This window comes from Microtus oregoni, unplaced genomic scaffold (assembly GCF_018167655.1).
Source record: "Microtus oregoni isolate MIOR12 unplaced genomic scaffold, Mior012 000053F_ref0000044, whole genome shotgun sequence".
Taxonomy (NCBI): Eukaryota; Metazoa; Chordata; class Mammalia; order Rodentia; family Cricetidae; genus Microtus; species Microtus oregoni.
In genome coordinates, this window is record NW_024543829.1 from 9984805 (window position 1) to 9997362 (window position 12558).

At 47.7% G+C, this 12558-nt stretch overlaps 1 protein-coding gene and 1 long non-coding RNA gene across 2 annotated transcripts in view; one reads left to right on the forward strand and one right to left on the reverse strand.

Moving 5' to 3' along the window:
* Window positions 1-7056: 7056 nt before the first annotated feature.
* On the forward strand, window positions 7057-7510 carry LOC121437698 (40S ribosomal protein S15-like). The gene has a single exon (XM_041637758.1). It carries the CDS (start codon window positions 7057-7059, stop codon window positions 7492-7494), a length of 438 nt encoding a protein of 145 aa, XP_041493692.1. The 3' UTR covers window positions 7495-7510.
* Window positions 7511-9856: 2346 nt separating this feature from the next.
* LOC121437592 overlaps window positions 9857-12558 on the reverse strand; it is a 73224-nt gene continuing 70522 nt past the window's right edge. Inside the window, exons 2-3 of the long non-coding RNA XR_005972985.1 lie at window positions 11722-11861; window positions 9857-10059 (exon numbers count right to left, since the gene is read on the reverse strand). This is a non-coding gene — a long non-coding RNA (uncharacterized LOC121437592). The remainder of the gene's footprint in view (window positions 10060-11721; window positions 11862-12558) is intronic.

The window sequence follows — 12558 nt, forward strand, 5'->3', positions numbered from 1 at the left end:
TTAAAAAATAAAAATTGTTTGTGTACAACTAGCAAGAGCAAGTCTTCTCCTCTACCATGTGGGTTCCAGGGACTGATCTCTTTTTCTTTTTTCTTTTCTTTTTTTGGTTTTTCGATACAGGGTTTCTCTGTGGCTTTGGAGCCTGACCTGGAACTAGCTCTGTAGACCAGGCTGGTCTCGAACTCACAGAGATCCGCCTGCCTCTGCCTCCCAAGTGCTGGGATTAAAGGCGTGTGCCACCATTGCCCGGCTCCAGGGACTGATCTCACGGTCAGGGTTTAGAAATATGTGCCTTTACCTGCCAAGCCGTCTCCACAACCAAGTGATGAGTTTTTATCTGAGCATTTGTGGCTTTGGCGGAGTGGGCTTTTTCACATCAGAAGCTGACACAAAATCATGGTTTTAAAAACAACAGATCACACTGGGCGGTGGGTAGTGGCACACACATCTAATCCCAGCACTCTGGAGGCAGAGGCCGGATCTTTACGAATTCAAGGCCAGCCTGGTCTACAGAGTGAGTTTCAGGAGAGCCAGGGCTTTACAGAGAAACACCCTGTTTTGAAAAACCCAAACAAATCGTAGAACACAGAGATGGTGGAGGCTGAATCCCGCCTCTGTCTAGTTATATGTGCCGGAGCTGATACTGAAAGGCAATTGTCTTCACTGCAGCCAGACAGAGGCTGTTTGAACTTGGCTGGTTATGGGCACTAACAGAGTGAACTCGAACAGAAAAATAAACATACAACAAGTGTTCAAAGCTCTGGGTGTTATGATTGCTAATTGAGAAAGGCTCTAAATGACACCTGCTGGGGCGTAGGAATTTTTCTCCAGGGGATTAGTGGCTCGGAGGAATCACACTGGTTCTGTTTCTTCTGCCCCCACCCCCTAAAGAAAACTAAAAAAAAAAGAAGCAGATTCCAGTGCTCAAGTCAGGCAGGAGTCGATACACTTCTGAGGACTGAGGACAGCCAAACCCCCTTGGACTTGAGCCTCTTTGCACAAGCATGTTGACACGCACACATGCTCAGATTCACACGTATGCATGCATACTCTCAGGCCTAAATCCATAACCCCCGCTCACATGCTCCCGTCACACTTGTTCTCTGGCATATTTATATGCAAAGCCACACCCGCTCACTGGCAATCCCACATCCACACGCAGACATACTGTTTTCCTCCCACACACAGAAGCTGTTGTTCACGCTCCGTTGCTCATGCACGTACATGCACCATACACCCTGCACAGGTTGACTCTGGCAGAGCAGCTGCAGCTGCACCACCCTGCCCATCCCTTTCTGGCAGTGTTTGTTCAGGCCCATGCTGGCCGCAGTGCTGCCTTGCTTCTGTGCTGGGCCTGGTCACACTGTCCCTCACTCCACCTAGGTGTGCACTCAGAGGGTGCTGAAACACACACGGCTGTGTTGACCGATATTTCTCTTCTTCCTTGTGTGTGTGTGTGTGTGTGTGTGTGTGTGTGTGTGTATGGTTTTTCGAGACAGGGTTTCTCTGTGTAATAGTCCTGGTATTCTGGCCTCTTCTTTGTAGACCAAGATGGCCTCAAATTTAGAGATCCACCTGCCTTTGCCTCCAGAGTGCTGCAATTAAAGGCATGCGCCACCCCACCCCTCACCCCGGATCTGAACAACATTTCTGTAGGGAAAGGCCCCAGCTCTTGAGCCAGTGCCAGCACGTAGCTCAGTTCCCCTTTGCCACACCATCCCCGTCCCTTTCTCATGGCATCTTAGTGTGGTAAGAAGGCTTTGAGAAATTACGGTCACTTCATGGTTCTGAGACCTCGCGTGAGCTGCTGAAGCTTGAGTCCCATTTCCTTTCCTGTAAGCTGGTTAATAGATCACAGCTTCAGAGGGTGTCAAGTCCTGGGCTGCAGCAAATGAGCTACCCCACAGGGGGTGTTATCAGAGATCAGCAAAGGAGCTATCCCCACAGGGGGTGTTATCAGAGATAAGCTATCCTTAGCTGATAGCTGTGAAAGCCTCTCCTACTCACTCCTAGCTCACCCTGACTAACTCTCCTGCCAAGTGAGGCAGCCTTGGGCCACTATGGCTCCAATTTTAAAAAAAGAAATGGTACCAACCCAGTGCACCGGTTACCACCACAAGCAAAGCGCCTTCGTGCCGTGACCGCCGTTCCTAACTAATGAAGGCATGCAGAGGAAACCTTAAGAGAACCTTCACTCTTCCACGGAGGAAGTTCAAGAATGAGCTCATATGTCTTCGATACGCTGGACAAAGCCCTCTCCCACTGAAGGCCTGAAAATAAGGCCCCCTTTCCTTGTGATCTGTTCCCTTTTTCCTTCAAACGTCTAATGTGCTGGTCAGGGCCAATTCATGCTGTTTGTTTGCTGCAGTGCTGTAGATCAGACTAGAGGTTTCAAGACGTGGTAGGCCCAGCCATTAAGTTATACTTCTAGCCCGATCTGCATGCCATTTGGTTTGTGTGTGTGTGTGTGTGTGTGTGTGTGTGTGTATGTGTGTGTGCTTACATGCACCACCTGCATGCAGGTGCCCACAGAGGCCAGAAGAAATAGTCTATAGACCCAACTTTTCAGCCCTTTTAACCCTCCCTTTTAATGAGGGGGGGAAGGACTAGGTACCACAGTTTTTTAGTTCCCAGGGGCAGGAAACAGCAGAGAAGAACTCCACAAATACTGAAGATAAAATATCTTTTCCCACTTTGCCAAGTGTGGTCCCACCAAGCATCTTCCTTAAGAATGGTTGTTAAGTCCCACCTCTTTAGCACCTCCTATGTTCCTGGCACTTCTGCCTCTCACAGACTCTTCCTTCTCACAGTGCTGACCACAGTGGGCATGGCACAATTAGCACTTTAACCTAGTCACTGTTTCTCTCTTACCATGTGAAGAACCTCAGGAGCACACAGACCTCCTGGGCTGTGTCCAACTGAGCAGCTGTATCCAGAACAGCATCTGGTGTAGAGGGGCTTCTTACATGCTCAGTGAATGGGGAATACACTGCAGAGCAGAGCAACAGGGGACGTTCATACCGCTCCACTTCACACACAGAGGCAGGAAGCTCAGAAAGGTAGACTGGCTCTCCCTGGAGATAGTGCTTCATGGTCCTGGGAACCAAACACTGTCTCTTTCTCAGCTACCGAAATGATGAGCACAGCGAGCTCACTCTCTTCGTGCTGCTCTTGCTTAGTCCATTCCTTTCTACTGTTCTGAGCACAGGGTCCACCCCCAACAACATTCAGTTTCCAGGGGGCCTTTTGGCTTTGCTCTCCTTTGTGCCCCGGAGATTCTGGCTAAGCAGCAGATGAGGATGAATAGTGCAAGGGATGAACCAGCCTGCCTGAACCCACACATTCAGAACACAGTCCCACCTTCCTCCAACCAGTTCTTCTCTGTCTTGTCTTAGCAGGCGGCCTCACCTCTAAGTAGGGCCAATCCTCTCCTAAGCTGGACCCAGCTAATTCTCCCCTTCCGTCATTCTCAAACATCTCTCCTTTCACAAGTTGCTGACCCCATCTGAGCTACCACCAAGTCCCCTGTCCCCGTGTCCCCGAGGTCTATGCAACAGCCCCATAACCTGTCTCCTGCACTGACTTCTGTGGTCCATTCCATTTGTTAGAATGAGCTTCCAAGTTCCATTTATGACAACTGGATGCCCATCCCCCATGTGAGAAAGTCAGCGTTACTCAGTGTCTCTCACTGAGCCGCTGTGACCATTGTTTTAACACAGCTACAGCGTTCTAACCAGGACAAAGTTAACAGAATTACACTGTAGCAACATGGATGCAGTAAAAAACCAACAGTTGCAAAGAGTCCTGAATACGACACAATAAATAACGATGAAGGCATTAAAAAGTAGCAAAATATGACAAAATACGTTACAAAATTTACAAAACACATAAAGGGCTGGATTGTAGTTCAAAAGTTACCTGGTATTCCTGAGTCCCAGGACTACACAGCAAAATAACAAAATCCCAAGACTTTTCCTACTGCTCTAGAGTCTCACCCAGTTCCTTTGTAGTGCTGAGAGCGTGGTGAGGCTCCTAGCTTTTTAGAGATAGTCCCTTGGTCCTCTACTCTTCCACCTCCTGCCTCCAATTCTCATTCTTCAGACTCAGGTTAAAATGTCAATTCTTCCAGCAAACCCTCCATTTCCCCCAAGACTGTGCAAGGCGCCCTGACCTGAGCTCCCAGCCCAGAACTGTCACACTTCATGGAAGCTGCATACCGGACAAATGATCCATCTTGGTCATCGATGTGCTCGAGTCCTGAACGTGGCACTCTGTGAACACTCAGGGTTACATGCCACAGGCTATAACACTGATTGACTGTGGAGGGGGTAGTCTGTATATCCTACTTAGTGGATACATCCCCCAGAATTACGCCGTGCTCAGCCTAAACACACAAGCAGCCCCACAAATGATTCATATGTATAACTAAATGAGTTTTGTTATCATTGATGTTCTCTGTTAATAATGAAACAGACATTTGGCAGAAGGAAAAAAAAAACTTGATTTAGCAATGGCCTTGAAAAGGCCAAAGAATGTGGTATTTACAACTAGGGAGAAAAAGGCAAAAGCCAAAAGCAATGGCCATGAATTTTGGATGCACATTAGAGTCACCTGGGGCTCTGAGAACACACTGTTCTCGGGCCCAGAGGTGGCTTTAAGCTGACTCTCTAGGGTGGGACCTGTGGTGCTATTTTTTTTTTTTAATCTCTCCTCCGATGTCTCTAATGAGCTGGCTGAGAACCTCTTGCCTTAGAAGCATCCAAGTGCATCCAAACAGCTCAAGAACCCACCTGGCAATCATTAACCTTGCTCTTCCACACCTGGCTCAGCTGGGACACCAGGCTAGAACCCTTTCTGGCTGCCAGGCATCTCACCTCTGATTGCTCTGCCTCAGAGTGGCGTGGAAGTGGCGTGTTTATCACTGCGCAGCACTGACACACAGCTCCTCAGTAGTTCTCCGCACCCCTTCCTCCCTACAGGCTCTCTCGCCCTGTTTAACATCGACCAATGTAAACTTGTATTTCCACACTTTGTGTTTCCGTGACTGTTGTTGTGTAACCTGGGCCTCAGGAATCCTGGGAAAGTGTGCAACAAGCGAACTACGGTCCAGTCGTATACAAACCTTCTCAATGTACTTTGCTATTTTTTTAAATGCCTGTGTCTTTGTTTCATTTATTGTGCTGTGCTCAGGACTCCTTGCGTCCATGTGTTCAGAGTGGTGACGTGAAGTCTGCTCCACCTTGTCCAAGTTATGTCTCTCTTGCTGTGTTGAAACACTGACAGAGCCTAGCTGGGGAAGAAAGGGCTTATTCTAGCTTCCTCGTTTGAGTCCATCCCGGAGGGAAGTCAGGACAGGAACCTGGAGGCAGTAACTGAAGCACGGGACAGAGAGAACACTTTTTATTGCCTTTTTTGCTTTCTTCTACAGCCCAGGACCACCTACCTTCCCAGGAACGGTACTGCACACAGTGGGCTGGGCCCTCCTACATCAATCCACAGATATGCCCACAGCCAGTCTGATGGAAGCAGTTCCTCAGCTGAGGGTCCCTCAATCCAGGTGACTCTAGCTTGTGTTAGGTTGGTATGTTCGCACCCCCTTCCCAACAGCCATCCACACTGCCCCGAGGTTCCCAACACAATAGCCACACACTGATCATCTGTCCCACGTCTCCTGTGGACTGCGTGAGAGTTTACCTGGGATAAATAAATGTCTTTTCGGTCTATAAAATACATACTATAGTTCTTTTGGCGGAGGGGGTTCAAGACAGGGTTTCTCTAAGTTAACAGTCCTGGCTGTCCCAGAATTCTTTCTGTAGACCAGGCTGACCTCAAACTCACAGATCTGCCTGCCTCTGCCTCCCAACTGCTGGGACTAAAGGTATGCACCACTATGCCCAGTTCATATTATAATTCTCATTATTCACGTGTTTTTGTTTTTAATATTTATTTATTTATTTATTTATTTATTTATTTATTTATTATGTATACAATATTCTGTCTGTGTGTATGTCTGCAGGCCAGAAGAGGGCACCAGACCTCATTACAGATGGTTGTGAGCCACCATGTGGTTTCTGGGAATAGAACTCAGGATCTTTAGAAGAGCAGGCAATGCTCTCAACCTCTGAGCCATCTCTCCAGCCCTATTCACGTGTTTTGAAATAATGGATAATTTTACCACATCCCAACAGTCAAAAGCTAGTGACTTTTGTAATAGTTACAATGGACTGCAACCATCTATGTGAACGGCTGGTGTCACCACCTGCAATTCCAGCACATGGAAGACTAGGGCCAGAGGACAGCTGGAAACTCAGGGCCAGCCTAGGCTACAAGGTAAGTTTGAGGCCAGCCTGGGCTACATAGCAAGACTCCGTCTAAGAAAAACAAAACAAACTGGGCATGGTAGCACACATCTATACAATCCCTGAATTTGGGAGGTGGTGGCAGGAAGGTGAGACACAAAGGCATCTTCCTCTGGGTAGCAAGTTCAAGGCCATCCTGGGCCACTGGATGAAACACAGAAGAAAAAAACAGAAACTGAACATATTCCTCATTCCAGAAAAATGGTTATGAATCTTGATGTCTTAGTTTTATTTAACCCCAGAATCCTTTCAGACTGGATTTTAGGAGAAGGGCTAGTTTCCCACGAGAACCATTGAGCAGTCTCAGATGCAATTGCAACATCCTCCGGGCCTTCTTGACTGTTTCTAAAATGTCAACGGTTACATTACTTCTCACACTGCTGGATCTTTAGCTGAAATTCTTCCAGGCTAAGCAAGCCCCAAACCAAAAGTCAGTTTAAAGGATCAGGCAATGGTCAGCCCTGAAAACACACACACAAGTGACATTATAAAAACTGAGCAAGGTGTATTTATGTCTTTAGAAATATATTCACGGCAGGGCAGGGCAGTGCAATGGTGGTGCACACCTTTAATCCCAGCACTAGGGAGGCAGAGGCAGGTGGATCTCTGTGAGTTCATTAACAGCCAGGTTTCAAGTTTCACTACAGTCAGGGTGGTTACAAAGAGAAACCCTGGCCCTTTCCGAGTCACCGTCAAGATGGCCGACGTGGAGCAGAAGAAGAAGCGGACCTTCCACAAGTTCACCTACCCTGGCGTGGACCTGGACCAGCTGCTGGACATGTTCTATGAGCAGCTGATGGAGCTCTACAGAGCCCGGCAGAGGCGACGCCTCAACCGCGGCCTGCAGCAGAAGCAGCACTCACAACTCAAACGCCTGAGAAAGGCGAAGAAGGAGGCGCCGCCCATGGAGAAGCCCGAGGTGGTGAAGACCCACCTGGGGGGCATGATCATCCTGCCCAAGATGGTGGGGAGCATGGTGGGCGTGTACAACAACAAGACCTTCAACCAGGTGGAGATTAAGCCGGAGATGATTGGCCACTACCTGGGCAAGTTCTCCATCACCTACAAGCCTGTGAAGCACGGCCGGCCTGGCATTGGTGCCACCCACTCCTCCCGCTTCATCCCCCTCAAGTAGCTGTGGCCAATAAAGACTCATGTTAAAATTTTACTGGTTTAGTTAGGGCAATGGAATTATCCTCTCTGGACCCCAGTTTCTTCGCTGAAACAGAGGTGGCCTTCGGCATTGGTATGAGATTTAAATGAATGATGTACAACATTTATGATATGTTACATGATGAGGGCCTAAAACCTTCTTTTCCTGGAGACACTCAGTGAGCATCATTGTGGTGGTTTATTTGGACTTGGTCAGAACCAGCGTATTCTAGTTCCTGCTCACTTCTTTTTTTTAAATATTTATTTGTTATGTATACAATATTCTGTCTGTGTGTATGTTTGCAGATGAGAAGAGGGCACCAGACCCCATAACAGATGGTTGTGAGCCACCATGTGGTTTCTGGGAATTGAACTCAGGACCTTTGGAAGAGCAGGCAATGATCTTAACCACTGAGCCATCTCTCCAGCCCCCTGTTCACTTCTTTAGATGCACCGCCTTGTGTGTCCTTCACAAAACACACGGCCTCTGACCCTACGCCCCTACCCTCCTGCGCTTGCCCATTGCTTTTGGCCTTAATGTAAATACATTTATTTTGTCTACCCAGCTAGACTAAAACTGGAGGGAAATAGCAGTGTCTGTGATTTACTTTGTATCTCAGAAAGCCTTTCTTAAGTCCTGGAACGCACGACACACAGGCAGAGTGTTCCTCTGTTGTCACAGTTGATGAAGGGCTTTTGAAGGTTTGCCAGCATAAGAAATGAGTTTCTGTTTTGTTGGAAACAGAGACTCAGGCACCCCAGTCTCGATCTGTAGCTCTCTCCAGGGTGGAGGATGACTTTGAACTCCTCCCCCATCTAAGTCTAGGGATTGGAGGTGTGAATCACCACACAGTGCAATAAAAACATCTTTATTTTTCCTTAAAGATTTTTTTGATTTACTTGTTTTGGGATGTATGAGAGTTTTGTTGATATATATATATATATATATATATATATATATATATATGTATGTGTGTATGTGCACCATGTATGTGTCTGGTGCCGAGGGGCCAGAAAAGGGCATCAGATCCCCTGGAACTTGAGTTATAGATTGTTGTGAACACCGTGTAGGTGCCGGGAAACCAGATCAGCAGGCAAAGTTGTCTGCCAACAAACCTAACAACCTGAATCAGGTCCTGAGTTCCTGGGACCCACATGTTAAAAGGAGAGAATTGACCACCGCTAGCTACCTGCTGATCTCCACACATAGATGGTGTGGGAGGTCCTTCTGTCTATGTGTTGCTTTTATTGGTTAATGAATAAAGCTGTTTCAGCCAGTGGCTTAGCAGAATTGGGCAAGGTGGGAGTTTCAAGCAGATAGAGGAGGAGAGAGTAGGCAGAGTCAAGGAGAAGTCATGTAACTGCCTGCAGGAGACAGATGCACCAGAATCTTGCCAGTAAGCCACAGACATGTGGAGATACAAATATAATAGAAATGGGTTAATTTAAGATATGAGTTAGACAGAGATATGCTTAAGCTGTTGACCAAAGAGTATTGCAATTAATACAGATTTTTGTGTGATTATTGCAGGAGTCTAGGCAGCCAGGAAACGGACAAGCAGCCTCCCCTAACACATAGACATACACAAATACACATAATTTAAAATCAAAATAAAGGCTAGAGAGACGGTTCAGTGGTTTAGGCCCTGGCTGCTCGGAATAAGCAGAGACCACCTGGAGCAGTGTCTTAAAAAGCACAGGCTTGAGTCGCCCTGATTAGAAGGTGACCTCACCCTTGTACTAGCTGAATGCCCCTAGGTGAGTCTTTCCACATCTCTAAACTGTACGTTCTTCATGTGTCAGTCAGGCTTGGTCACCTCATAACCCGGGACAACCAGAGAGGTTAAATAAGAAAACACAGACGAGAGGGCTGCAGAGGTCATGCATAGCACCAGACACAGTCTCCTGTCATGACCAGGATGGATCCCAGGCTGCCACGTACTCCTTAGGGGCTGGGAGGGAGCTCCAAACCAGGACCCAGAAAGGAGAGCATACGTCAGACAGGCCTTCTGACAGGATACCCTTTGCTCTGCAAAGGAGCAGATGGGAGGAGGATACTCACTAGGCCGGCTCTGGGCCCTGAGGAGCTTTCTCTCCCCGGAGCCAGCCCAGCAGGTTTGGCTCTGGTGAACAAGTCTGAACTGGACAGACCAAGCAGGAAGTGCCAGTTCCTGCTCTGCATGACTCGATCCTGAGCTTCTGAGCTTCTGAGCTTTTGGTAGCATAACCTGTCCTGCCCGAGGGGGAGAAAGATCCCAGCAAACTGGCCTGACAGCCCAACGCTGTCTCAACCTCGTTGGGGAGGCTTGTGTTCTGAAGCTGGAATTTTGAAGCTGTCTTGGGAGCCACCTTGGAGACCGCTTTCCTTGTCACTTGTTTCTGTGATCATGACGTCTCCAGCCTACGATTTCTCCATTGCCTGTAGCCCCCTAAGTGAAGAACCTGACTGACAGATGTCACCAACTCATTCAGGCCTCCTCTCTGGGTCCCAGGTCTGTAGCTGTCCAGGAAGCTTTTGATTCAGGAGGCAGGCATCACAGTCTTGGATCTGTTACCGAGAGAACACAATTGAGAATCAGTTACCAAAACAAACAAGCATACCCTGTCGCTTCCAATTTGAGAGAATGGAATCCTGAGGGGAAACACAGAGGGAAGAAGGGATGGTTTTTAAGACAGTCTGTATTCTACCCACATGTCCCCAAGAAGGGAAGCCCAGGGTATTCCCACTCGAGGGACTTGAGGGAAGTCCCCAAGCCTGGTCCTCAGCTGATCCAGGTGCCCCATGACTCCTCGGTCTGGATGTCATTCAAGAGATTTGGGACTAGGGACTGGTGTAGTTTAGTGGAAAGAGAAGAGAGATCTGGGATTAGGGACTGGTGTAGTTTAGTGGAAAGAGAAGAGAGATCTGGGATTAGGGACTGGTGTAGTTTAGTGGAAAGAGAAGAGAGATCTGGGACTAGGGACTGGTGTAGTTTAGTGGAAAGAGACGAGAGAATTGGGACTAGGGACTGGTGTAATTTAGTTGGTAAGAGAAGAGAGATCTGGGACTAGGGACTGGTGTAGTTTAGTTGGTAAGAGAAGAGAGATCTGGGACTAGGGACTGGTGTAGTTTAGTTGGTAAGAGAAGAGAGATTTGGGACTAGGGACTGGTGTAGTTTAGTGGAAAGAGACGAGAGAATTGGGACTAAGGACTGGTGTAGTTTAGTTGGTAAGAGAAGAGAGATCTGGGACTAGGGACTGGTGTAGTTTAGTTGGTAAGAGAAGAGAGATTTGGGACTAGGGACTGGTGTAGTTTAGTGGAAAGAGAAGAGAATTGGGACTAGGGACTGGTGTAGTTTAGTGGAAAGAGATGAGAGAATTGGGACTAGGGACTGGTGTAGTTTAGTTGGTAAGAGAAGAGAGATCTGGGACTAGGGACTGGTGTAGTTTAGTGGAAAGAGATGAGAGAATTGGGACTAGGGACTGGTGTAGTTTAGTTGGTAAGAGAAGAGAGATCTGGGACTAGGGACTGGTGTAGTTTACTGGCAGGCAGAGAGAGCTCTTGCTCAGCACATGTGAGGCCTTGTGGTCCGTCCAGCACAAAACAAAACAGAACACCCACATCGGTAACAAAGCTGCACAGGGCCCTGGGTGACAGCCCTGTTTATTACTGGGGAAGTCAGCTGAGGTCCAGACTGTACTGGGGACCTGCCCAAGGCCTTTCATAGAGCAGTTTCCGGGCTGAGACGTGGGACACAGTCTAGGAGAAGAAAGCGATTTTCACCCCTGACTCACCAGGTTCCCATCTATTCACCTTTTGGTTAAGGTGGGCAGGCTGTGATTGCCATGAAGAATTTAGTCGGTTTCACATCAGGAGCCCTGGCTCCCCCAAGGGCTTTCCTGTCATCTTGGATTACCCCTGGTGCGCTTGTCTAGAAACCCCACAAGGTTCATCTTTAGTTTCAACATCTATGAGGAAGGAGAAAAATGAGTCCGTGTACCAGTTAAAAGTCATCCTTCGGATCTTCGTCAGCCCTGGCGAAAATAATGGCGGGGTTTTCGGGAGCTACCGAAAGGTCAAAGGTTTGCAGGTTTAGCGTTTCGTGGGAACATGCGCACGTTTGGCCTAGCCTCAAGTGCCTGGTGGACCTGTTTGACAGGTAACAATTAGAGAGGAAGGGTTTGCGGGGCTGGAATGCGGCTGGAGAGGCCGCGGTGGGATCTGGTTTACCTGCTCCGCAGGTGGGGCCTGCTGCCCCGACAGGCATGTGCACGCACGGCATTCCAGAGAATCGGTTTTCTTTCAAAGCCGGTGATGACTGCAGGGCACAAGAGGGTTGGGTTGAGCCCTAGCTGGGAGCCGTTAGCAGTCTGCAAGGTAAAGAAGCAAAATAAATAGTTCCCTGACGACAACTCGCGGAAGAGACTGCAAAGGCATTCATAACTTAAGGGATAAAAAAAAGGTCTAAAATAAATGTGTGGTTTTTTTTTTTTTTTTTTTTTTTTTTTTTTTTTTTGTCTTTTCTGTCTCAAAGCTTGAGAAACTCCAGACGGGTATAAAATGACAAGGATAATAGAATTGAAATGCCATGCTTCTCCTCTTCTGACTTTTTTTTAAATTCCATTTTAGTGAGGCTTCTGTGGAAAACTTGAGAGGCTATCTTCCCCGACAGAGCTAAACATGGTTCTTCTTCTCAGAGTTGCTGCAGAAGAGAAGGATCCTTTTCTTCAATAAATTGTAGCTAAAGTGCGGATTTCGAAAGTTACAAATATTATCCTGGGACTCGGGTTCGAATTCTTCTGAGTAATTCTATCCTAAATGAGGAAGGCCCTGGATTCCACTTGGTCTAGAGAAGAGCAGGGAGGGACGGTTTCTGATAAAGCCTAATTAAAGAAAAGTAGTTGAAAATAAACAGTTTCTCTTTTAAAGAAACCAGAGATTAGGGGACTAGGGTAGCGTGTGTGTGTGTGTGTGTGTGTGTGTGTGTGTGTGTGTGTGTAATACGGTAACAGTGCAGAATCTATAGACATAATATGACTTCCTTCTTCAGAGGCATTAGGGAGCTGT